Source organism: Dermacentor variabilis, chromosome 4, assembly GCF_050947875.1.
Source record: "Dermacentor variabilis isolate Ectoservices chromosome 4, ASM5094787v1, whole genome shotgun sequence".
In the NCBI taxonomy this organism is placed as follows: domain Eukaryota; kingdom Metazoa; phylum Arthropoda; class Arachnida; order Ixodida; family Ixodidae; genus Dermacentor; species Dermacentor variabilis.
Genome location: NC_134571.1, coordinates 71,982,768 through 72,010,415, shown reverse-complemented (window position 1 = coordinate 72,010,415; position 27,648 = coordinate 71,982,768). Strand labels below are relative to the sequence as shown.

At 44.7% G+C, this 27,648-nt stretch overlaps 2 protein-coding genes across 7 annotated transcripts in view; one reads left to right on the top strand and one right to left on the bottom strand.

Moving 5' to 3' along the window:
* Positions 1 to 11,075, bottom strand: part of Naprt (nicotinate phosphoribosyltransferase) — a 49,633-nt gene extending 38,558 nt beyond the window's left edge. For all 6 annotated transcript variants that reach the window (XM_075689431.1, XM_075689432.1, XM_075689434.1 and 3 more), the window contains exons 1-6: positions 10,783 to 11,075; positions 10,181 to 10,351; positions 9,603 to 9,813; positions 7,723 to 7,853; positions 3,227 to 3,342; positions 485 to 675 (exon numbers count right to left, since the gene is read on the bottom strand). In XM_075689431.1, the coding sequence (XP_075545546.1) occupies positions 485 to 675; positions 3,227 to 3,342; positions 7,723 to 7,853; positions 9,603 to 9,813; positions 10,181 to 10,351; positions 10,783 to 10,870 (908 nt within the window). In that variant the 5' untranslated portion in view covers positions 10,871 to 11,075. The remainder of the gene's footprint in view (positions 1 to 484; positions 676 to 3,226; positions 3,343 to 7,722; positions 7,854 to 9,602; positions 9,814 to 10,180; positions 10,352 to 10,782) is intronic.
* An 11,110-nt stretch (positions 11,076 to 22,185) lies between these two features.
* Positions 22,186 to 27,648, top strand: part of LOC142578231 (uncharacterized) — a 42,803-nt gene continuing 37,340 nt past the window's right edge. The window contains exons 1-2 of the mRNA XM_075687633.1: positions 22,186 to 22,338; positions 22,439 to 22,502. Of these exons, the coding sequence (XP_075543748.1) occupies positions 22,288 to 22,338; positions 22,439 to 22,502 (115 nt within the window). The 5' untranslated portion in view covers positions 22,186 to 22,287. The remainder of the gene's footprint in view (positions 22,339 to 22,438; positions 22,503 to 27,648) is intronic.

Sequence of the window (27,648 nt, the reverse complement as noted above, 5' to 3'; positions counted from 1 at the left end):
CAGGCAAGCAAGGGAAGGGCTTCGATGTGGGACTGGCAGCAGCTGCTCCATCTTCCTTTGTCACATACCCGACACCTCCACCACAAGCTGTCATAGGTGAATGGGGTTTATCTACAGGCGTCAATGATGGCGTCGAGACTGCCACTAGCTTCAGGCTTTGAAGAGTAGCTTTAGTCTTCGAAAAGAGCTCTTCTCCTTTCCCGGACCATGCTGTAGCAACATATATATACAAACGGATGTATGGGCCTGAGTATGGGCACCAAGCCTGAAAAATCTTTTTTTTTTTCCGGCAAGCAGGATGCACATATCGAACTTTCCATGACCCCCAGAAAAAAAAAAAGCTTATTAAACGATTTAAGGGGTCATGACCTGCAGTTTGAGAAACATTTCTTTAAAAAGTGCGTGCTTTCTAATGAATATGACTGATCCGAAGAATGTTTTAAAAAACTCACTGTCAGACATCTTTTCTAAGCACAGGACTCACCGAAGGACATCATAGGTGTCAACCAATGCGAGAAAATTTTGGGGAAAGGAAACTGCATACGAGATGAACGCAGCCAACTCCCCACTGCTTGCCTCATCTTCTATGGTCTTGAACAGGCCAGTCAGTTCTTTCCGCCATTTGCAGCACAACGCCATGAAGTCTACTTCATCCCCTCCAGTTGCCTTCAATGTCTACCAATCAAGAAAACAAAGACAAAAAAACACGAACTTAACAAGGAAATAACTATGCAACTTACTCCCAATCCCAAACTGCACTCATTGTAGCATTTTGCATCAATACCGCCAAGTGCAAGTCCTACACAACTATGTCACAAGACCTCTTGTATTATTTGTCAAAAAGTCGCAGTTATGCTCAAAAGGAGAAGCATAGATTGAGATAGCAAATTAGTGGACAGCTATACAAACTAAGGATAGTAGCTTTATCGGCCATATATACTTGTAAACATAGGCATACTAAATAAATTAACAAGCTTGGTATCACGCACACACAAGCCAACATGAACACATCTCACTTGATGACTTTGGAAACTCACTGTCAAAACGCTGTAGCGAGGAAGTGTGCAGCAGCAGAGAGCAAATAAACCTTCATGGTGCCTACTTCCATCAATGCAAGCTACGCTGCGAAAACAATGCAGCACAGACTCTGTACCCGTCGCAGATGGCTTTCAAAATAAAGCAGCCTGGCTGGGCGCGCGCGCGCGGCCGTCTAGGCCACCTGGAGTAGATTGCGCCACCGAACTCTACGCTCCCTCCAAATTCATGCGTGCGACGGAAGACGGCGCAGTTCCTGCCTGCTGTCCTCCCTCGTGTGCATGAGATTGAGCTGTGATCACCGGCTCACCCTTGCAAGCTTTCACTCACACATACAGCATGCTGTGCGCAGCGACGATTTTATCACTTGTGGACTTTATGTGGAATTTCACGGTGATGCCGACAGCATAAATGCGCCTGGAGTGTTTGGGAATTGCGTGGTTCATTACTATTACTATCGGAATAGTAATGAACCACGCAATGTAACCCATTTAGAGCATATTGTTGCATTTAAGACATCTGTTCCCTTTTCGATAGTTTACAGCATCTTTTGCACATATGCACCCAACTATACTGAATACACACAGACTGTACAAAGTGCTTCATGTAATATGAATCAAACATTTAAAAGAAGTCCATTTTGGGGAATAAGACCAGCAACATATTGTTTGTCGCTGTCTTGATCAATAAGGATTAATTTTTGAAGTGATTTGGTAGCTTAGTAACCAGCTTGGTTTTTGCAAATGTTTTACCTCAACACCAGTAAAGAGCTGGAAACTGGTTTTGCTGTGTCTAGACGTCTGTTCAGTTATGCTAACAATGATGACCATCATCTTCACAGTTCAGTTGTCCTCACTTACGTGTCATCATCACACCACCTTGCTATTAGCTTCAGCATCATCATATGACGAAAAATAAAAATACAAAAATTAAGGTTCACCGTCACAAGGGATCAAGATTCTGTCTCTTTGGCAATGCGCAATTTGGAGGCAGACATGCTAATCACAGATGTCACACAGCTTTGACGCTTGGCAATTTGTGCATCTGTGCATGTAATTCAGAGGCCACAGCAAGAGGCAGTGTAGTGAACAAGGCAACATCGTATACTTTGCAAAGACGTTATTATGATGGCAGTGTTGAGATGGTGGTGAGAGCCTGCTGCTGTTGCAAAAAACATGATGCATTCAAAGCAGGAGGAATTGCTGAAGTCTGTTTTTTATGGCTCCTTGCTGCCACTTGTTGCTACATTAAAGGGGCCCTGAAACACCCCTCAGGTTTTGCAAAATAACATACTCCGCGGGTAGCAGAAGCTGCTGTGAAGTTTTGCTGTCGTACACAGCGCATGGAACTTGCAAGTGGATCGCGAAGTTATCTTTCTGTAAAATGCTCTTTTTTTAACGGAAGGCCCTGTCCTCACTTTTTTCTAGATGCACTATTTCGTCATCGGACGCACTATTTCATCATTCCCTTAGACGGCTCCTATTGGTCGGTAGCTGAAATCAAGCTGCAGTTGGTTACATGGCGTAGATACCGCAGCTGCTGTGGGGTGCCGCCAAGAGTCCATTGGATAAGCACACTGCAGCTCGCTGAGAACAAGTGTGTTTGGCTTATGTTTAGCACATCGTAGGCACCAAAGGCTGAAGCCATGGCATCTACGTTAACTTCTAAAATGAAATTTGAACTGTGTTCCACAGTGACATTTAGAAGGTGGAGCATTGTGGGCAGGCCACACCGTGCCGTAGCCTTCGCAGTGCAAGGCATTGAAGAAGGAATGTGAGCACCGCGGAGGCCGTGTTTGATTGCCAATAGCTCCACTTTTCCTGAACATATTGAAGTACTTTTTGCAGCAAAGTATTTCTGAAATAGCCGATTTTCACTTCAAATGCCTTTCTCCCCTCAGATGAAACGTGGTTCAGGGCCCCTTTAACCCTACTGTTATGGTATTATCCTAGCTCAAGGTCAGGTGCGGAAACAGTGCCTGGCTGCAAATGAAGCATAGGTACTGCGCTCAAATGCAGTACATGCTCGTACGCTACATGTCTAGGCGCCAAGGCGCCTACTTTTCCAGTCTGCCCATTTTTAAAAAGTCAGTGAGAATGTGAGAAGTAACCACAACACAATGGTTGTGCCACAAGAAGGGTGAAGCAGTAAAATCACTGAGGCTTAGCGCCAGTTTTGGTATGGTACTTACTCGGAGTTTGCAATCTTCCAAGCATGAAAAACTCATGATAAAAGCATGGGCATGGGTTCCTTTCAGTGGAATATTGAATAGCTTTCCTGCCAGCACATTGCTTGTCCCATCAAACCCTGGAAAACAGAACTGTTATGTGTAGAAAGCACAGCATAATACACCTCTTGCATCTTCAACAGACATGTAGACACAAACAAAGGAGCTTGATCCTGTCCATACAATATACCCAAGAATTTCTTCCTAGCAGCTACCAAAATACTAGACCGTGCGCTGCAATAACAATACTAAAGTTACATGTTTCATTGACACATCACTAATGCAAACGTCCCCAAGCAATACTGAAAAATATTTAATAGGATGCACTTGAAGTACATTCCCATGCAACATTCACCCAGCAGCTCTTTCGACAGTACGAATATGTTTGAGTGAATGACTGTCTTCAACGCTTTGCGAGCACATCCTAAGCATCTAGTTTGTGTGATGGCATGTTTAGCAGCGCAGAGCACTAGTAAAACAATGCTTTGCAAGTCACAGCATATGCAAGCATAGCAAGCATAAAATGCTTATAGGCATCTTAAGGTCAGTTTTTGCTGGACTCTCTCTGTCCACAGTGGGTCAGTGGTAATGTGAAGCATCGCCAGTGTCACCGTGCCTTGCTTATAAGACCTCTACACTGTCATTGAGTCTTGTATCGTAAAGCCCTGGCGATGTCACAAGGCCATGCTCATAAAGCCTCGACAGCGACTTTGAGTCTTTCAATGTTGTACAGCCTTCATGTTGTAAAGGATCATTGGTGTCATGGAGCCTCACCAGTGATGCAAAGCCTCAATGTCACTGGGCCATGTTCACAAGGCCTTAACAGCATCATTGAGTCTCAGTATTGTAGAAGCACAGTAAGCTGGGAGAGTTGGTATGAATGCATCATGAAAACTAGGGCACAAACCAGGGTGTTAAACCGAATGTGAACCCAAAACCATAACCAAACTGATAATCTTGGAATGTGACTGAACCGAAACCGAACCTGAAAAAAAAAAAAAAAAAAAAAAAAGCAACGGTTACTGGTTTGGCACGAAGTGTTTCATGCATTTTGGGTGAGAACAAGTGCTCGCTAGACTTGCGAGTTTTCAGAATAACTACTTCTGCACTCGGTGCAACTCACTAGCAGATTGTTTTAACTCACTTGCATTATGTGCAAATACAGGGATAGACCAGGGCTATGCGCTGGTTACTATGGTCACCTCAGCAGAGACTCTTGCACTTCTGAATTCGTCTATAACAGTCATGTACCACACCCAAAATGCTGCCTCAGGGGCTCTGTGGGATCAGCATTTCTGTAGAAGCTCCCCATGATGCCGCTGGTCAGCTCATTACTATAACTAAATAAAGTGTAATACATCCACACAAGGATACATGGAGATCAGGAAAGGCAAGGTCATCGAGGAAGGAAAATAAGAATATCAGTGACTTCAGCTGCATGGCTTAATTATAGTATCTATAACACTGGCTGTTGCTAATGGTTACCGTAACTTTCTCAGTGCATGATAATCACAGCTGTAAACAGCACAGAACATCTGCTTTTGTTACAAGTAATAATTAAATGCAGCCTTCGGGCATCTAAGCACCACACAATGCTTTTCGAGTTGCAAAATCTTTCTTGGGGCACAATGTGTGCGATGTAGATACTTTTGTTCACCTTTACAACCCAGCGCAAGACTTCGCAACACGTGTGGAAGCGCAACAGAGATTCATGCGAGGCTCAGAACAAACCATCCCTGTTCATAAGTATCAATATCCTCACCTACTTATAAAAAAGCAGTAAATACTATGCAAATTGTGATTTGCTGGCATCTTTCCTTGCTAAAGACTGGATGTGTGGAATTGTAACTTATATAACACAATGTGAATTCACACTGTCTTCAATACCACAGATCACATGCCACAGTTTGTTAACAATCAATACTGTGATAAATACCCGATGCAAAATGGAAATAAACTGCACTGCTGCCAAGGTACTGAGGTGTGGAAAAATACCACGCAGATGCAGCGATTCTCACTAATTGCCTCTCTTTATTAAGTATACAAACAGTTCCCCCATATTTGTGCAATCTATTCATTAACTGCACATTATAGCGAAAATGTTTCAGCAGAACTTGTCTCATCATGACTGTTGACTTTAATGTGATAAGCATTCAAGTAATGCAACAAGACACTATATTGCTGCAGACAGTTATTAACATTCTGTAGTGGTGAATCTGAGATTTCCATTGCCTTGGCAATATACGACATACACCGTCTACAGGATCAGCCTATTTTTCACCTAACTTTTTCGCCAGAGTCAGCCATGGCCACTGTGGCATGATGTCGCTGCAGTCATAATGGAATGGCGAAGATGAATAGACTCAAAATGCCAGAAATAGGCAATGAATGCTAAATGCATTTTAAAAATATTCACTGGCACTTTGGCAGTAAATGTGAGACATGCGTTAGCAGTGATCGCACCTCTTTGAGATCCCAATTCCATGATCCATCGATTTAAACCACATTTACCCCATCGCAAAGTGTTGTACAGGAGCTCATTCGACATGTCCTGCCTCTTTGAGGTGCGAAGTATACCACCATCAGTTGAGAGCATGAATGTGTAAAACACACACACACACACGCACACACGCACACGCACGCACACACACACACGCACGCACGCACACTCTCTCTCTCTCTCTCTCTGAATGAGAAGACAGGAAAAACTAAGGGGCCAAATTTGTTAGCAGAGTCCCTTTGTGTCCTTGTTTGTTAGGTTTTTATGACTACATACTGTATATACTGGCTTGCCACACTTCACACACATACACTGTTTTCCACTTTTGACAATAATAATGCTAATGCATTAGGAGGGCCCAACACTTTCCATGGTTTTGCCTGAACTCAGTATGGGTGACTATAAGTGCAAATGCAGGAACAAGGAAGCACAGGGATGGGTGCTGAGGCACTACACCACGTGCCGCACACTGTCGCGACAGCTCCAACTAAAAAGGTATCTTTACCTGTATGCCTGCTGTAGCTGTACAACATTAAACTCCATTAATAGATATTTATGTAAAAACATCAATATTTGTGTCCCTCCCATTCACCAGGGAGCCCATCTATGCCTCCTCTTGACAAAACTAGCACATGCACCACGTGGAGAGGTTGATAGCACTCCGCAGCATGTCACATGGGGCAAGATATCATGGACTACGTTGAAGCATTGTAAATTTTTATTTCTCCAAACTGGAGCTGAACCGGAACAAAATCAGAGCGAACTGAACTCAAACCTGAACTGAACTGGCATTCTTTTATGACGCGGTAATGTACAGCCTTTCTGTCATGTAGCTTCACCGTGTCAAAGCCTCACTCGTGTCATTGAGCCATGACCATAAAGCCTTGACATCATCATTGAGTCTCAGTGTTGTAGAGCCACGCCCAAAAGGCCTCAAAAGCATTGTTGAGCCTCTATGTTGTGGAGCTTCACTGTGTCACAGCCTCACTGGTGTCATTCAACCATTATCCTAAGGCCTTGACAGCATCACCGAGTCTCCGTGTTGCTGAGCCTCACTTATGTCGTAAAGACTCATTAGTGTCAATGAGCCATGTTCGCGAATACTTTACAATGTTGTTGAGTCTCACTAGCACTGTAGAGCCCCATTGGTGCTGCAAAGCTTGTCACTGAGTCTTTTTGGTGACATCAAGTTTCACTGGTCTTGTAAAGCCTTGTTGGTGTCGAGCCCTGCTGGTAGGGATGTCAACCGTGTCATCCAGCATCAATGCCATAGCTGAATGTCAGTGCAGCTAACAAGGAAGGAAAAAGACAAGCCTGCCCTACAGAATTTGCTGTGCTGATGTAAGGTTAAAATGTCGTACTAACTCAGCTAAGCCACCACCTTGGTATCCTGGAGCCTTGCTGGTGTCACAGAGCTCAACTGGTAGTGCCTCCATAGTGCCATAGCACCTCGGTGTCATGGAGCTTCATTGGTATCACTGAGCTTTACTGGTCACTGAGCTTTGCTGGTGAACTTTAAAGCATTGTTGAGCCTCATTGGTGTCAGATCTATGGAGGTGTTGTGGGGCTTAGCTATTGTTATAAAGCCTCGCCAGTGTCGCAGTGTTGTGGAGGCTCACCAGTGTCATAGAACTTTGCTAGTGCCATGGGGTCTCAATGGCGAGACTTGGCAATGTTGGCAAGGCTCCCCAGCAACCTTACTCTTACTCAGCACCTTACACTTAATTTCCAGATGTGAATCGGAACAAATGCCTGTTAAGGCCAGCTCAGAAATAGGGATTTACAGATGTAAACTACAAATGTGCCTCCCCTTATGTAATGCCTACAGGCCCCCAAGGTGAAATAAATGAATAATTAATAATACAGCAATGCTATTACTGTTAATCCTGCTGCTTGTCAGCTATTTAAGTATGCTTTTAAAAGATATTGCCAATTTTATTATAAAAACACATAAACTCACCACCAAGGTAGGTGTACTTGGATGCTGACAGGCCTCCATCGGGACCTTGAGCTCGCCTCAGACCAAACTCAAGAAGGCTTATGCTTGACCCAGCCGCTAACCGGAACCTTGCAGCATTTGTGGTCACTAAACTACATTAAAGAGAAGCAACATGCAGCAACTTCCTTAAAAGATCAATGATAAAGCTATGGGGGGTTAACAAACATTTCCTACACCTATCCTAAAAGCCCCAAGACACTCATGTATCACTTATGACCTAACAGCATAAAATATCTCCATTTGTAGAAGTAAAGCTGTGCATAAATTTGTACTGATGCCTTCTGCTTGATTCTTTGCCACTCTTTCCAACTACCATTCATGGCTGGCTGATACTATTGATAACGCGACCGAAGTTTCACTTTGACCACTGATGAAGCATGAAAAAGAATTGCATCAAAAAAATGCATTACTACATATTTGCAGCTCAGCAGATAATAAATGCAGCAATATGTGCCACGTCTAAACGACTTCCACAGAAAAAAAGATGTGATGCCTTAACAACATGCAACCAATAGTTAAAAGATTGCTAAGTGAACATGGCCTAACACTATATATATATATATATATATATATATATATATATATGCCGTAGTGGGAGAGACTGGAAATTTGGACCGCCTGGGGTTCTTTAACTTGCACCTAAATTTAAGTACACATGTGTTTTCGCATTTCGCCCCCATCGAAATGCAGCCACCGTGGCTGGGATTCGATACCACGACCTCGTGCCTAGCAGCCCAACACCATAGCCCCTAAGCAACCACGGCGGGTCCTAACACTAATATTAGGTCATTCCATAAGTGTATTGCTCCTTAGAAGTTCAAAAAACACAACTGACACACTAAACTTGCTTAGACAGCTAGAGCATTCATTTCAAATTTATTTGCACTCTATTGGTGAAAAAAACGTCAAAGCAGAGAAGGTGACGGCTATACATTTCCCTTTCTGAATTTTGTGCTGAAGCCATGTGCCAATGACATCAGTTCATCATAAAATATTTTATGGTATTTTCGTGTATGTTGGCACTTTTGGAGCAGGAAACCTATACATATCTTGCAAGGTCGAGAGCGAGTTAACTGTTAAGTGCAGTGCAATTTCTTTTTAGACGTAAAAAGTTAAACAGCACGAAGAAGCTGCCACAATCAACTGAGCTATGGGGAGGTGGTGCGAGAATTTGAGGACAGTGTTGCCAGTAACTTTTCGTTTTTCCATGCTTCTTTCCCTAACAACTCATTGCTCAATGTAAGACTGACATATCTGCAACTGCAAAACCATAATCTGCCAGTCTAGGTTAACTTAGCATTTCGATTCAGTGCCCCTTTAACTAGCTTCCGACCATGACACATCGTAGTATGTAGCATAAAGTTTTCTTTTTCTCAGACAAGGTCACAATCGGACGAAACAGAAAATGATGCTCCACGCAGAGTGGAGCAATGCTTTGACCACTCATGAATGCAACAAAGCGCTGAAAAGTATTAGCATTGGGAAAAGGCATTACAAGAAAATCGCCGCCCAGGTGTGCTCTGTGTCCCATCTTAACACTGTCTGGTCTCAAATTATGCACTAAATAGCCCACCCAATCACATCACTGCAGTTTGCATTTAAGGGCCAGCACCGTGTTAATTTTTAACATCTAAAACATTGTTGCATTAATACAAATTTCTCCATGAATTGTAAAAATGCCAATAGCAGGGAGTCTTGAATAGAAAGTCAATGCACATATGTGAACATAACATTTGCAAGCAATAGTTATGATCAGTAAAAAACAACAAACAGCAAAAGAAAAGGCCATGCTTTGTATTCAGAACAGAAGATAATGCTAAGTGCAGTCATAGACAACTTACCTGGCATAATTTACAAGGTTTAACATTGTGGTTTCGAAGAGCTGCAACACAGCGAGTGGACCTTCCACTCGTATTAGTGGCACCCTTGGGAACACAACAGTTCCTTCTGGTACTGCATAAAGCTTCACTTTTTCCGCAGTTAAAGACGAGAGGTAATCGTAGTAAGCAGGGTCAACACTGGCTGGGAGAATAGTCTTCAAGTATTCAATATCTGAAAAATATGTTGTTTAGTTGCATTCAGCCTTATCTAGCAGCGCAGTAAGAAAACAAAATAAATAATAACACATCACTTCAAAGGATACTGCTGTCAGGAAATTGCCTAAAGAACATGCAGTCAAAGCAGGCAGGATATTGTCCAACATGGGCCGAATGAAGTTCTCTCTCTCTCTCAGGCCGAAATCAAGCAAAGAACTTGGAAAACTTAACGCTTCCCGGTAGTTGGCAAGAACGCTGTAATTCAGCACAGCTGATGCAGAAAATGCCTCGTTTATCTAATATACGTAGTGCCGCTGTTTGCGCAGTAGTTAATCCGCTAGAAAATCACATTTATGCGAGCGAGGTAGGAGACATTAACTCACCGCTTTTGGAATAACGGAAGGCTTGCAGAAAGCGAATGCAATCCTCCAAACCAGCGAACACGGTGAACTCTCCTTGAAACGGATTCTTCCTGAAAAAAAGGTCGAACACGGCGCCGTCGTCGTGCTTGCCGCTTTTCCAGTAAGCGTAGGCCATCGTGATCTGGTACAGATCTGAAATGAAGTGAAACTGTGTAAGGTAACGTAACCGAGGCATCGATATGGACGTCCACTTTAAATATGATACAAAAGCGTGCCGCTATAGCTTTATACCTGTAAGAAGCGCCATACCCAGGGATCAGAAACCAAAGCTCGCTCACCACTGAAGCACAGGGTATGCAACGCTTGCTTCCTGGCAGCTCGCACAGGAGCCGCTGCTCCCCCTTCCAGCCAAAACACAATACAGCGGGCGTGAATGAATAAGTGTCACGCTGTCCGGGGGCTCGTCTTACGCGCTCGGCTACAGCGCGAAAAAATAAAGTACTAGACTCCGCTGCACGTAGTGCATGCCAAGCCAACCCGCGGCTTGGCCTCACACTCACACCGCCGCACACAACGCAAGCAAAACTAACGCTTCTCCATTAACTGACACTACCCCTGCCCACCTGTGAGCAAGGGCTGGACGACGCCAACTCGCAACGAAGTTGAAGTCCGGGCTTCGAGCCCATGATGGGATCCTCCTACAAGTGCCATGCCAAGTGTGCCGTCTCTCCGAAAGTGTCCCGCAATTTTGTAGCTGCGAATAGCTATTGTCTTATCACGAGTCGAGATACATGCATACGCCTGTGTTGCTGTCGCAAACGGCGAATACTGCGAGCAAACAAGTCCCTGACAAGGTTACATAGACTATGGGGCAAGGCGCACGCAACCAACGCACAGCTGCGCTAGTTGTAGTGTGCGTAGGCTTTCATATGCCAGCGCCTCCTCTATTTTTTCAATGCCCGTCAGAAAGGGTACTGAACAAAGGGAGCGCGCGGGACGCCACGTTTCGCACGCTGGCCGCAGTGCGGCGTTGCTGGCTGACACTATCGCGAGTACAGGCAAGCGCAGGCCAGGTATGGTAGGCCAGGCGAGGCCGTGCTTTTTCGCTTGCGCTTGTACCATGATGGTCTATCCTGTCGAAAACGCACTTCTGAGTTTGTCGAAAACGCAGACGGATCATTCTTGCCGCAGCGGCGGCTCAGTGGTTATGGCAACCGAATAAGCGAATTTTGGTTGCGGTGGCCGCATCTCGATCGACGCGAAATACGAGAAGCACTCGTGCACTGTGCGATATCAGTGCACGTTAGATTACCCCAAGCGGTTGAAATTTAACCGGAGCCCTTTACTACGGGCCTGCTTTCATCCCATCTCTCAAATCCTTTCCTCAAACGGCGCGGTTCTGGTGTTCATCGTTAGCTGCCGATACAGTTTCTGCACCTGGTCCTTGCCTGGTAAGCACTGTATTGGTATTAACTATTTTTATATCAAGCAAGAAAGCAGCTTTTACGACCTGAGGACGCCCGTTTCATTTGCTTGCTGTACAGTTTTAACCCCTGAAGAAATGCTTCCTTATAAGCATTTTTTTGAGGCAACCCTATTTAGCTCCCAAAAAGTACCCTTAGTTTTTTTATGACTTCTTTAGTCCAATTATGAGCAGAAGACTTAAATGCGAGGACAAAGGGGGAATAGCATATATTTTTTCCACAGTGGATCAATCACAGAACAAGGACAAACACGTTATAAGTGCTACAATTTTAGCACTTTGCGTGAGAGTGGTTTTTTCGCATACATTTTCATCACAGAGTTCTTATCTGTAACGTTCATGGCATGGTTGCTGAGCAATGGTTTAATAAACTTGCGGCACAGAACTTCCAGGAACTGCTTCCTGTGACTCGCATCTTGATTTCTGCACTGCAAGATTGGAGCATCCATCAAAATGGCAACAGCACGCTCCACGCTGGCTTCTAGAGGTTTTTCAATGGCTTTCCTGTAGTACAACACAATGTCCACAAACCTCTGGAGACTGATCAACACTGTGATTAGTTCTCTTGTGGGATACTTCAGTCCGCCCCTGTCCTGATAAGCTATAAGCCCATCTACAGGAGCATTTCCTTTTGGCTTTTCGACTGTATCAATGCAGTACTGGCAGCTCACCTTCTCTGCTACGACACGGGCTATATATCCTCCAATCAGGGCTATGCTGGCAATCTCTGGGTTGGGAAGCCACTGGCTCGGCCAGGTGCATACTTCTCGCAACCGATGTTCTGCTGTCAACGGAAAAAATGGCTTCTCGAGGCGGCTGACTTTCTGGGTGCTCGGGCCCTGGACTGCCGTGGCAGCACAAAATGATGCCGATGCATTGACATTGCTTCTGAGTGACGAAGAAACAATACCAGTCTTTAGCATTTTTTCAATGCCACAGAGCACACTTCTCATGTCCATTGCGTCGTTGCATCCAGCTGTTCTGCGTAGAAAACCGAAGAATGCCTCAATGGGGTCACTAGAGAATTTTCTTGTGAGGACGAAAATGAATTTTTTTTCATTCAAAAGAAACCTAATGCACATGACATTAGAGAGTGTCGTAAGCACAAGTGCACTGTAGGTTTCCTTGCTCAAAAAATTGTCGGGGTGACTTTCACCTTTTAGTCTCTTGAGATATGCTAGGAAGGTTTCTTCAAGCCACTGCAACCTTGAATCATTGGGATCACTGAAGTGCCTCGTGTCTGGGTCTTTCTTGTGGATGTGTTGCTGTGTGTTGCTCACATCCATAAAAACAAACCATCTATGCACTGCTATCATGAATTCTACAGTAGGGCCCACTGTGGCAAACTCAGCATCACACGTGTGTCCAGCCTGGTCTTTCATATACTGCAGTGCAGCTGTGACAGGGGGCGAGAAAATTTGCACAGCATGTCTGACACTCATCTTCTCCAGATTAGTAGGGTAAAGGTGTTTACGTGTCAGGAACCTCACTGGTTTCACCGTGGATCCTTTCTGCATGTTATAGAGCTCCTTCAAAGGGGCTGAAGAAATCTCCCTTTTTCCGCCTATGCATTTTGCGAGAAACTGGGATCGTATATTTTTCAGAATATGGCACTGGTCGAATGCCAAGAGGAGGCGTCTTGATGGGTCAGATGGATGTGGGGCTGATATCTGTGCCTGCCCTTTGCACAAAATGTCCATTGCTGAAACATTGGTTTTATGGTTGTCGGCCACAAGACGGACAATCTCAAATCCTAATTCTTCTGTTTTCTTCACAACATGTGCAATCGTCGCAGCGAGGTCGGATCCTGAGCAGCATTTTGTGAAGAAATAGCCTACTGGTATTTTAAAATGACCAGCTAGGCCACAAAGGAGGAAGCAAAGGAGTGAGTTTGCAAGGTGGTCGTTTTTGTTACTTGGCGTCAAGTGCGCTAAATCAGAGCTCATGCTGACGTCACCAATGAATGCATCGCGCTGCTTGTTGTACTCCAGCTTCTGCCTTATGTGCATTTCATCCACAATCAAGCTGCACACTTTCGACTGATCTGCAGGTAAGTTTTCAAGCTCTGTTTTAAGTCTTAAACGCACTAGTGGACTGAAGCCCACCTCCCCAGTTGACGTGCCTATGTATTTTTGCAGTGTATTCCTGCATGGCAAGCGCAGCAGCCCTTCGGAGCGGATGTATTCGTAGGCTTTAGTGGATAAGTTCCTCAGAACAACACAGTATCTGACAGTCGTTTCACCCCATGTTGCTCTCTTCTTGCTGTAATTCTTGACTTGATCTAAAATAAATGCAGCTTTCACTTTTTTCTGCTCAGCATCGGCAGCAACAACCAGAAAAGCACTCACGCTTGAATTATTCTTCAGTTCGCGCAGTTCCTCCTTATATTTGTCGACTGTCTGCCTCAGTCTCGCAATCTGGAGCCGTAGGTCGCGCTCCTTTTGTCTACACCTCCTGTGGTGGACAAAACTGCTGGAGCTTGTTCTGGCAGAGTCCGTCTGAGTTCCAAACGTTCGCCTTGCGAACGCAGATAGCCGGACACGAGCCGGTGCGGTGTGCTCCTCGTTGATGCTGGAATCAAGCGGCGGATGAGCCGAGGACGACGGGGCTGGGGCCGTACTGTCGCACAGTAGCGCGTTGCTTGGCTCCACGACAGCTGCTGAGGCGTCCTCGGGCCCCGCAGTACTGTCAACGGGTCCTAAGGCGCTCACGTCGGCTGAAAGTGCCGCTTTGATTCGTTTCTTGGCACGGCATCCGCTGGTGCCTAGCTCCGATGCTCGCTTCCGAGTGCCAGGGTCACTGCGCCGCTTCGAAGGTGCAGGCTGCTTGTATGAAGGATAGGAGGGGAACACACTTGGCACTGCTCCCTTCTTTAACTGGCGGATTTTCACATTCTCTTTAAAATCAGTGGGCACGAAGTGTTTACTGCACACTACTGAATAATTTGAAGTAGAATTGGGCTCCCAATCCTTGCGTGAAATCACCTTGATCCACTGCTGTCGAAGTTCAAGGTCAGCCGGGATCTCGTGAAATGACACTCCTGGGTCCTTCCGTCTCGCACTTGACGCGCACATAGGCACACAACAGTACCGCATCGTGAATGCGGCGGATGGGAACCGTCAACGTCAAAAGATGCACGTTTCTTGTGCATGGAGAAAGCGTGCTAGAGCAGCGAAGCCTTGCTTTGGCGAACAGGGAAGACAAGAAAAGCAGCGATCCACGCGTAGCCGGGACGGCCGCTGCATAGTCCCATAGTGTCAGCCGGCAGCGCCACTGGCGGCAAAATTTGGTGAATAAGAGAGGGCGACAGGAAAGGGGTCGCAGGGCGACGGGGAGCCCTTCTGCTGGGCATTGAAAAAATAGAGGAGGCGCTGCATATGCAATATGCAATTGAGATCGCCATTGCGATGGGGCTGAACCAAGTGAGAGAGTTTCCGTGTGGCGCGCAATTCGCCGGTCCGGAACTATCGGCGTTTGTTCGGTGTTGTATCGGTTGATTCACAAACAGACAGACCGCTTACATATTTAAATATGGCTAGAACGAAAGATCGAGCCTGCTGGCACGCGCGCATAACGAAAATTGTGCCTGCTGTTACTTGCATAGCCTTTGTGTAACACTGCATGCTTTTGATCAAGCAGAGTTCCAGCTTCTCATTACCAAGAAGTTCTGCATACAGCTGTCAGTGACGTGGTCAATGAATCTGCAATGAACATTTTCTTGTAAATGACGCATGCCGTGATGAAGCTTGTCGACGCAGCAGACATCTGCAAAGGACGTGTGCGATAGCTTCTCAACTCATTGCTAATGTAATTCATTTGGGAACAAATAGTACCGCCTCAATAAACGTCATCCCAGTTGTACCCCCTGTAAATTGTGCAATGTAGCCGCAAAACTTCGCTGGCAGCTGTAAATGTAAAAAATGAACTCAAAATGAAACAAAAAGTGACAAGCAACAGTCCTCCTTGTAGATTTTTCTGTTATGTGCTTGTTGCGTATCTTCGACGCTGGCGCAGTTTAAACTCCGATCCAATAAAAACCTTGAAATCGCTGCGTCCTATCGAGCGAGAACCAGTGCATTAAGAAGCAGTAAAGTTTCTTTAAAATGCTGGTTACTTTGCCCTACAGCATTAAAAGGAATGTGTTACACATTAATATGAAGCTCTGTCTCCCGCATAAAGTTATAAATTAAATACTGCCGCACTCGTTTGCGTGGTGCTGTTAATTGGTTTCAAGTGCTCAATTATCTCAATTCACTGTGTAACCAAAAGCTAAATGCGGCCGTGTCGCTCCCACAGAGTACACTCCAGTTTCAATTTAGATAGGGTCCTTAGCAGCGTTTCAAATGCCCCGGTTTTCCCAGTCACAAGATAAACGATCACCCTGGTGTATTCGGAGTCTCTTGACGATGATTCGGATAATGTGAGCTAGGTTGCTGCTTCTTTGTTTTATTCCATTCCCAAGACCAAGGTCAATTGCCTAGGTGTTTCCGGGAGGACGGTGACACTGGCAAGAGCGAGAATGCCAAGCGTGCCAATCGCGCAAGTGCGTTATTTGACACTATCATATTCGGGCCATAGTGCTATAAAGGAGGCGACAGAAAAGAACGATATCAACGTGACATGCGTTTTTGTGTTAGAGACGTTATGGTGCCACCTGAAAAAAACATGAAATCGGTCGTTGTTTAGAGCAAATATTAGACCGAAAGGCGTCTGTAGGGAATTGTTTTGCATTTAAACAGTGCATCTTCGTGCCACAATTTTACTATTTTTGTAGCAGCCTTTGTTCCGACAAGCTAGAGAGCAATATCTAAGCAATTCATTCGTTAATTCGCTCTCGCCATATTTTTAAAATCTTGTGCGTTTTGTTAACCTTATTTTTTGCCTGGCTCTTGCTTTCTGCCTCATTCAGCAAAAGTGCAACTAAAAGGACAGCTAAAGAGCGCTTAAAAAGAAAAGAAAGAAAAACGCAAGTGTATTATGCTGTGGGGGTTCTTTCTGCCGCTATTTCTTTTTCATTTTCAGTCGCTGTAACACACAATTAGTCTTTTTTTTTCCTCCTTGAGTTAAATTTGTTACATAGCCATAACCCGGTGCAAGCTAAGGTTTCAAGATTCTACAAAACTGACGATTGCGGTATCAGACCTTAACCCTCCCCTTTTCCCTTGGTACGATCAGTTGTGCTGCAAACGTGAAGTGGAAATTTCCCTCACAAAGTCGTGCTGCTATATTACACTGTTAACATTTTATTACACAGGTCTGGTTTGACGCGCCGTCCCCTCAACGCCATATTTGTAAAGAACGTGACACCATTGACCATTTCCTCTTAACCATTCCGGACGACGCAGAGCAAGGATAAAGACTCTTCACAAACGTTTAGGCATGGGACCGGGAGGGTATTATATGTCAGTCGAACCAGCTCAGCCACCTTCACCATAGTCTATACGTGTCAGAACAACATAATACCGGCATCCTTCAACACCACCTCGGCATGCGTGCCAGAGGCTGCAGCCATAGCCTTGGCCATTCGGGACGCCGAGCGCCAAACCAATTAGGCTGTCAAATTATCCGACTCACAAGCGGCTTGCCGCCTGTTTCCAAATGGAATGGCACCCCAATCAATAATCAAAATTTTAGGCAATCAACTAGAAGGGCACCACACTATCATATACTCTCCGGCAAACGAGGGTCTGGCAGGAAACGCGAGGGCAGACCGTATTGATGGAGGATTAAACGTCCGAGCAACAGCATGGCCCAGCGACGACCTTCCACCGAATTCGCGTGACATCCTCCTACAGCAAAGGCAGGAGCGGATACGTTTTGGACATGCTCACTTCTATTTAAACAGCGAACACGAGAGGGACTGGCGTCGTGTTCAGACGAATACATACCCAACCTGCACCGCCTACACAGAATACACCCCACGAAGTTCACTAACGAGTCCCCGTGGTGCACAGACACATCCACACTAAAACACATCACGGGGGAGTGCCCCAAGAGGCGTCCGCACGTAGACAGCCCCAAATACACCAACACCCACTAATGAGGAGTAGGCAGTGGGATGCATGGCTTGCGAACGAGGGTCGGGAGAGCCAATTGGCTCTTCTGGACCAAGCCCAGCGAGCCGCTCGTGCCAGTGGAGCCCTGGAATAGGGGCCCCAACCATCGTGCCTTACTTAATTTATTTTCAATAAAGCTTTTACTCACTCCACTCATTCTTAACCAGTCGTCGACTTACGAACCAGAGAAGCAGGAAGTTAAACATTTCATTCTGGCAACTACATGTACTCCTTAGCAAGGTACTCCTGCAAATTCTCAAAAGGATATCGCCTTCACGTGTCTCTGCATCGTGTTTCAGTCACGGGAACGCCTGCATGGGCATTTGCAAGTACCTCTGTGACACATGGAGAATGCTATGCTAATTTCCTAGAATAATAATTGAATCGTTCGCAACATCGCCGATCGTATGCGCCTGTAGCGGATGCCCGTCATTTACTTTGGACGTGCCCTGGTATAAAAGAAATGTCCGCGCAAAAGTGTAAGGTGTGAAGTTGAGAAGTGACCAATGTGAAGACTGTGAACGACGCTTATCATAATCATAATCATACCCAGCCCATTTTATGTCCACTGCAAGACGAAGGCCTCTCCCTGCGATCTCCAATTACCCCTGTCCTGCGCCAACCGATTCCAACTAGCACCCGCGAAATTCCTGAATTCATCACCCCACCTAGTCTTCTGCCATCCTGGACTGCGCTTCCCTTCACTTGGCACCCATTCTGTAACCCTAATGGTACAACGGTTATCTAACGTGCGCATTACATGACCTGCCCAGCTCCATTTTTTATCTTAATGTCAATTAGAATATCGGCTATACCCGTTTGCTCTCTTATCCAAACCACTCTCTTTCTGTCTCTTAACGTTATGCCTTGCATTTTTCTTTCCATCGCTCTTTGCACGGTCCTTAACTTGTTCCAAAGCTTCTTTGTCAGTCTCCAAGTCTCTGCCCCGTATATCAGCCCCGGTAAAATGCACTGATTGTAGACCTTTCTTTTCAATGATAATGGTGAGCTTCCAGTCAGGAGCTGACAGTGTCTGCCGTATATGCGATCCGACCCATTTTCATTCTTATATGAATTTTCTTCTCATGATCAGGGCTACCTGTGATTAATTGACCCAGGTAAACATATTCCTTCACAGAGGCAGAATGGCGATCTTGAACTCTTGTTCCCTTGCCCCCGCTATTCATCATTATCTTTGTCTCCTGCACATCAATCTTCAACCCCACTCTTGCGTTCTCTCTGTTAAAGTCCTCAATCGTTTGTTGTAACTCGTCTCCGGTATTGCTGTATAGGACAATGTCATCGGCAAACCGAAGGTTGCTGAGATGTTCGCCGTCGATCCTTACTCCTAAGCCTTCCCAGTTTAATAGCTGGAATACTTCTTGTAAGCACGCAATGAATAGCATTGGAGAGATTGTGTCTAGTTGTTTGATCCCTTTATTTACAGGTATCTTCCTACTTTTTCTGTGCAGAATTAAGGTAGCTGTGGAATCTCTGTAGATATTTTCCAGGATATCCACGTAAGCGGTCTGTACTCCTTGACTACGTGATGCCTCTATGAGTGCTGGTATCTCCACTGAATCAAATGCCTTTTCGTAATCAATGAAAGCCATATAGAGAGGCTGATTGCACTCTGCGGATTTCTCGATTACCTGATTAATGACATGGATGTGATCCATTGCAGAGTATCCCTTCCTGAAGCCAGCCTGTTCCCTTGGTTGGCTAAAGTTCAGTGTTGCCATTATTCTATTGCAAATTATCTTGGTGAATATTTTATATAACACTGGGGGTAAGCTAATGAGCCTATAATTTTTCAATTCCGTAACGTCTCCGTTCTTGTGGATGAGTATAATGTTTGCATTCTTCCAGTTTTCTGGGACCCTCGCAGTCAATAGACACTTCGTATGGAGAGCCGCCAGTTTTCCAAGCACTATGTCTCCTCCATCTTTGATTAAATCGACTGTTATTCCATCTTCTCCTGCCCCTCTTGCACATTTCATGTCTTGCAAGGCCCTTCTGACCTCATCGCTAGTTATAGCAGGAGTTTCTGTATCCAGTTGAATACTGCTTCGAATGGAGGCATTCTGACTCCTCTGGGTACTGTACAAGTCAGTATAGAATCCTTCCGCTGCTGTTACTATACCTTCGAGATTGCTGATGATATTACCCTGCTTATCTTTCAGTGCATACATCTTGGTTTGCCCTATGCCAAGTTTCCTTCTCACTGATTTCAGGCTGCGTCCATTTTTTACGGCTTCTTCAGCCTTTCTCACGTTGTGATTTCGAATATCACTTGTTTTCGCCTTGTTGATCAGTTTTGACAGTTCCACGAAATCTATCTTATCTCTTGAGTTGGACACTTTCATTCTTTGCCGTTTATTTATTAGGTCTTTAGTTACATGGGAGAGCTTGCCTACTAGTTGCCTTGGTGCCTTGCCTCCCACTTTAATTGCTGCCTCTGAAACCAGCCTAGTTATGGTTTCGTTAATTACATCTATGTCATCTTCATCTCTTTCTTCTAAGGCGGCATATTTGTTTGCAAGTACCAGCCTGAATGTGTCTGCTTGTACCCTTACTGCCTCTAGGTTGACCTGTTTCTTCTTGACCAATTTTACTCTTTGTCTCTTCAAATTGAGGTGAATCCTAGCCCTAACTAACATGATCACTGCACTTTACATCCTGCACTATGCTGGTATCGGCACAAAGTATGAAATCAATTTCATTTCTCGTTTCATCATTAGGTCTTTTCCAGGTCTACTTCCTGTTGCTACGCTTCCTGAAAAAGGTGTTCATTATTCGCAGCTTATTTATTTCTGCGAATTCTACCAGCATCTCTCTAGCGTTCCTAGAATCGACTCCGTAGTTGCCAATTGCTTCTTCACCAGCTTGCTTTTTCCCTACTTTTGCATTGAAGTCGCCCATTACTACAGTATACTGAGTTTGCACTTTTCTTATCGATATAATGCAGCATCTTCATAAAACTGATCTACATCATCATCATAACGACTGGATGTTGGAGCGTAGGCTGGTACTACGTTTAAGCTCCATCTCTTATTAAGTTTGATTACGACTACTACTGCCCTCCGATTAATGCTATAGAATTCGTCAATGTTGCCGGCTATGTCCTTATGGATTAAGAATCCTACTCCATATTGCTTCTTATCTGGGAGACCTTTATAGCAGACGACATTGCCGTTAGTAAGTGCTGCATAAGCTTCACCAGTTCTTCTTATCTCACTAAGGCCAATATATCCCAAGCAATGTCTTATAGCTCCTCAAAGAGTCGCTCAGAGAGTCGCTTTTGCAGTATCTGAATGAAACATTGACCTCCATGCTTGTACGTAATTTCATTCTGATATTATGCCGCGACATCATGCCCAGGCGAATAAGAAAAAAATTGAAATCGTTTTATTACCTCCAAATTTGCTCTTTTTGTAAATCATGTGTTTCTTTTCGTATCTGCATAAGATCGTTCGTAATAGGAAGCTTTAGCTCGGGTGCTGCTATCTAAATACATGTAAAAGGTGAATTCGTTTTTATCGGCAGCCACTGCACCAAATTTGGCGAGGTTTGTCGCATTTAAAACAACTTAAAATCTAGTGACTGTTCGTTTCGAATTACTAAGTTTGGTCGTCAATGTTTTATTAAAAATTGGCAAAAATCGTAAATTTTCAGAAAACGAAACTATCAAGTTTACACCTCTGTACCTAAGCGATGTAAAATTATATCACAATTTTGTGAATGGAATCTAATAGTACATCTAAAGCGGACGAAATTGATGCGTTGCACATGAATATAAAAAAGTTAGTAATATGAAAATACAACTTTTGCTGAATCCTTGTACACAACGTAACGAATTCCCATAAGATATAAATTGACATAGCAAATTTGTCCGCTTTGAATGATCTAATGGACGCCGTTTACAGAACCGCGATACATCTGTTCTTGATCCAGAGCTATCAATTCGTAAACTTCGTGCTTTTATTTTTTTAGAACTTTTGCATTTTTAGAAATTTGTTTTACAAAATTCAAGGCTTAAATCGATATTCCGCTTCCAACAGTCACTAGAATTTAGCTTTATCTCTCAAATGCAACAAATTTAATTAAAATCGGTCCAGGCGTTATCTCAGAAAAGCGTTTCTGCGTTTTACATGTATTCGAATAGGCCGCGTCGGACTTCGGCCCGAGCTAAAGCTTCCTCTTAACATAAGTTTATTTCAAAATTATTTCTACAATTTCCTCCATAGAAAGTTTTCCTCTCTTACTTTCTCTTTTCCACCTCATCTTTTCTCTCCCCCACTTTAACCTCCACTTTCATGGCCAATCTCTCGTAGTGGGTAAAATCCAAGCAAACAAGGTGCGGTGCGGAGAAAAAGAAGACACTTTCGCGTGCGTCCTGTGTGAATCCTGTCAGGTTCTGGCGTATAACCTGTCGAGCACAACCACAGTGCCTCACATTAGCATCTCTTGCCGCGTTGGCGCCGAAGGAACGGAAGGCATCAAGGGGAGCTCTCTTAAGAGCGTGACCGATTAGCTTTCCTCCGAGCAACAATTCACGCCGTAATAGTTTGCGCTATCTTGCCACAGACATGACTAGGAAGGCGGTGCTTGTATCTGCGGCCATCATTTTCGTTTACCTCGTATGACATTACTTTCTATCAGCCTATCGGAGGCGATTTGCACTCGCATAAACTGTGCTGCGTAACCAGTGCAACTCTCTCTCTCTCTCTCTCGTTCCAGATTGTTCACTGTGTCTTCTTGCATTACACCTTCCGGAATGTGCTCCTCTGCCTCGACAAATACAGTAAGTGTAGGGCTTCGTATCCATTAGAAATTTAGCATTGCATAACCGGAACTCTTCGATAACTGCCGTCTGTTATTTAACTGCAGAAAAAAAAACGTTTTAAAATTTAGTAGGTATCCTGTTATTGAGCACAAAGGACAGAAATAGTTTTCTTTATTATTTTTTAAAAAATGTTAATACTGTTTCGCTGGAGGCTGTTAGCGAAATGAAGCTCGACTATAATTAGGCGCATGCGACCCGCTACCAAATGACTCGGTGAATAATTAAATTAATATGCAAGCAGAAACAGCCTTACTGTTCTTACCTGCACGAGGTGGCTAAGTGCATGCTGCTTTTTGCCGCGAAGCACGAGCTGTCGGGTTCGAGTAGCACGTACAGTATACCCGCCATGACGGCCTCATTTTGATGGGGGTCAAGATTAAACCAGAGCTCTCCACTATGCAGCGTCCCCCATAAGCACCAGCCCAGTTTCTGGGCGCTAAATCCCACAATTAAACATTTGAATCGTTTGACATACAGCTCAACACCATCGGATGGCCTGACCCTCTGAGAATGTCCACAGAACGTGCAGCTCTACATGCAAATAAATTGTGGAGCTTAACGTGTCGGAACTGCACAGCTTAACGAGGCATGCCGTAGTGGATGGTTCCGGATTACTTTTGGCCACCCGGGTTTCCTTAAAACGCGCCCAATGCACGGCATACGGATGCTTTTCTTTTTTCCCTCTTTCTTTCTTTCTTTCTTTCTTTGCTTTTATTGTTTTTTTTCGCCTACACCGAAATGCGGCTGACGCGGCCGTGACTTAATCCTGAGACCTCGTGCTTAGCCGAACAGCACCATAGCCGCTAAGCCACCACGGCTTTCAAATATGTTATCTCAACGCGCTACAAAACATACCGAATGCATAGGTTTTGCAACGCCCATTCTCCAATTCGCTTTAAGAGGGAATCAGATTTGGCGACCTGTACATTTATTTTGCTTTCAAATGGCCAAAAGCTTGGTCTGATGTTCATTCGAGGCAAATAAAATTGAGGAATAAAGAAAACGCTAACAACTTCATTCGCCCAATAAATTCTCGCGAAAGAAAAGCTTGACAATTTTGCGTACTCTTGAATATAGCGTGAGACTACTAATATCAATTTTTTTCATATATAGTGTGATCACTCAATGCATCCTTTTCATAGTATATATTCATCATTATCATAGATGTAGTATTATTGTGGGTATTCTAGCTTTCTGGGAGCTGCCGAATAAAACCATCGGTTCGACCTCTCTCTTACAAGTGGCGGCGCAAGTTCCTAAAATATATAGAGATAGTGAAAGGATGGTATTTGTTGCGGGCAGCTGGCAGGTTGACATGGATATATGCATTGTTCTGTAATTCCCTATGTAGGTCAGCCCAGAGATACAGAAATGAATTTTTTTTGTCGTAATTGTAGCACTGGCTTGATGGAGGCCACAAATGCAAGAGGTGGAGTGTAGGGCGGTGGAAGAATGGGACTTCTGTAATGGATGAGGGAGACGTCGGGTAGAACGGTCGTGGGCCAAGGAGGAGGCCAGACCATAGTATAAGGACATACTTCGTAGAATTACTGCCTTCTTTGGTGTGTCTACACGAGCTGCATATTTCCTTTCTTTAAGTAAAATAATAGTGAAGTATTATTTCAATTATTCAATCATTTATTTACATGCCGTGCCCAGGAACAACCCTAAGGTCTGAGTGCTGGCGCACGCATACATAAAAAAATAACAACAATAATAACAGCAACAACAAAAACATTTCATGTAGCGATAGTTTCTCGTGTTGGGGAGGACACCTAGCAAGAAATGGTGCGTATAAACAGAGGGAAAGGAAAATATGTGCAATCTAAGAGGATAAAAGGCGAGGTTAGAAAGAAAAATAGGGGCATAATAATTACGAAAAGATGGATAGTAATTTGTAAATAAACAGTTTCCCACAAAAATTACTATCTTTCAGCTACCATGGGAACGATGGTTAGTACGTCGATTTCTCAATATTCGTGCTTGTGGCATCAGACGTTCTTTACTGCGGTTAATTTTTTCCAAATTTTCAAGCATTCGTACATATACTAAAGCAATGAACGCAATAAGTCTCCGCGCACAATAATCATCACGAATTCTTGTATTTATGACGCAATGTTTCGTTGAAATGTGTTAAATCTGCAAATTTATAAAGTTGTTTCAAGCCAGAAGGATGATGTTAAAGCACATCCATGTACTACCCATCATTCCCAAGCTGGGGTGCTATTAACATCGCCAAATTCCGCCATATTGTCAAATTTTGTAAATTGTGGCATTTTGAGGCAATCATAGAAGTCGCAGCGGTAGAAGTCACAGCAAGAAGATCTGGCAAAATGACGAACTTGGCATTGTCCAGGAGGTCCGGAGTACGACCCCTGGCTGCATCTCCATATTTTGGCAGCTTACAGCGTCAGTTCTCTATAGTTATTTATAGAATATTTTGTACGCAACTATATGGCAGGAAGCACTTGATGTGTATGGTCTCTGACGGGCAGCGCTAAAGCGTTGTACACTCTTGCATGAGCCGCTTCGTTGGTAATCTGAACGATACAACCTCAACATTTGTTATACCTTAAATGGAAAATGCGGTCGTTGTTGGCTTCTAATGCAACTATGTGTGCGATAGGTGAAAAGTGTTATTTGCATCAGAAGTTCGCCCCACAACACTGAAAATATATTATTCCTGGTGCACCAAAATATCCACGAGACGAAACTATATATATAAAAACGCAAGAGCATTAAAATCAAAGGGGCAGATGTAAAAAGAAGCACTTATAGGATTTTCGTGATGGAAAAGCATTGCTTTTCGCACTCTTAGGCTATATTGAATAATTATTGCTTGCCGGTGGGGGCTATGCAAAACTGTGCGCTGTCATGAAAGCTGACCTTTCTATTTTTGATAATTAATTAATCTATCTATTGATAATGTTAGCCCGTTAAAATCGTCTCGTGTATCATACTGCAGCGTTGATATTAATTGTGTCGTCCCATTCCCTTTTAGTTTCATTCACATTCCCTTTCCCGTCACATTCACATTCCCGTCACATTCCCTTTTAGTTTCGGTAGGCAAAGAAAGCAAAGCTTTCTTTGCCTACTTCAGCGCGATTTGGCGTGTCGTCGTCGCGGTAATGGTGATAGTCGTCGTCATCGGCTTTCTTGTCTGTATAGAATCTGCCACTGCCGCGGGAATACGGTCACATTCGCGAACTCCTTGCTTCACTCGCCAGCCGCGACGCTTCGGCGTGTATACTGCGTATATGGCCCACAGCGTTTCTGGCGCTGCACCAAGCTCGCTATCTTCGCAGTGCCACAAACGCTGCCGGCCGTCTACTTCGACGCGTCCGGTGCCGAGTCACGCGAAATCTCGCAGAGGTGATAGCGTCACCGAAAGAGATAGCTCGAGAATATCGCCTTTGAATAAAACTTCCCCTTGCTCTGCAATGTATACGCTACACATGGCTGATGAACATTACGAGAAGCGTTCGTCGGCGAAATCTGCTGCGCGTTCTTTTCGTGATGCACCGTTTTGTCTTGCGGGCTAATAGAAGCTTCGCTTACACCGATTCCCACAGCGCGTGAGATCCGAAAGATATTACAGTGGAGCTGTATGTGGCTAGGCTACCACAGAATTTTCGTGTTCGCACGCAAGAACTATCACCATCAATGGCTCATATCCGCGTAAGCACTAATACACCCTAAGCAAGCAAAAAATGCAATGGTTCATAGCACTTCTTTAGGCTTGTAGCGCAGCTCAGAACGAGCAAAAAGGAAGGTGGAAGGGGTAATGAAAAAGAACGGAGAACATAGTGAGCGCTCACCCTGTTTTCCGTTCCTTTTCATTACCCCTTCCACCTTCCTTTTCTTGCTCGTTCTGAGCTGCGCTATATACAAGCCTAAAAAATTCATGACACCAACTCGCCCAAACTGCTACGCTTTTGGCTCGTAGCCCCGTAAGGCAGAGGCTCCAATCACTGTGCAAAGTGGAGCGAACAGTTCATAGCTTATTTGGAATCACGCACACAGCATACAGGACAGCATATCGAAAACTATCATCATCAATGGCTCGTATCCCTGTAAGCCAGAGGTTAGAAGCACTGAGCAAAGTGAAGCGAACAGTGCTTACATTCTTTAGAATCACGCATGCAACATGCATAACAGCTGGAAAACTGACATAGGCTACCTCGGAGAAGCCCAGTTGGGTAGTGTTGAGTGTGATTTGTGATGGGGAAGCCAAGCGTGCACGGTTAGGACTCCCGAGGAGCAGCTCGCTCACGAAGCGCAACGGCGCGAACTTAGACGAAAGTACGACGGAGGCGCGCGGCAAGCACCACCGAAGATCGCTCCCGAGAGGCCGACCGTAAGCGGCAGGCCAGACGGAACGAGGCGTGTCGCGAATCGGAGAATGCGGCGAAGAGGCGCAAAGGTCTCTTCAGTGTCGAAAAGCGATGTCGAAACGTTCATGGTTATTCACTTTGCATGGGTTAGTGGCGATGACACTACCCCTGAGGGCGTTGTCTGTGATTTCAATGTGGATGAGTGGGGACCGAAAAGGGAGCGGTTTAACGCTTCGTGTTGGAGACATTTCGCTTGCGATGCCACGCCGATCCGGCCCAACCGAACACCCATCGGCCTACGTGCTTAGATTTGACATTATCAAAGAATGTGTCTGCAGTTGCGAGTGTTCCGATCAGTGTACGTCATAGCGACCACAAAGCCGTTGTGACCGTCGTTACTAAATGACAATGAATGATGCAATAAAGTAGTTACCACAAGGCCGTGGGCCCCGGGTGCCAATTGCCAGGGGGGGGGGGGGGGTCTGAAGACCCCGCTCTTTCTGCCGCCTTGATTGGGCATAAATGGTAAAGAATGCTTCTGTAACCAGAAGGCCGCACTCACATACCCGATTTACCAGATGTTTAGTGCCGCAGATTTGACGGCTGCAGCTTTATCACCATCCTACACTCTAAAAACTAGGAAGGGTATCGCAGGAGTGAAGCGGCCGGTTCACTCTTCAAAGCGTCGTTTTACTCTCGCAAAATGTCGAGGAGAGTGAAATGCATTGTTCAATCTCTCACCAAGGAGAGAGTGAAATGTGCTTTTCACT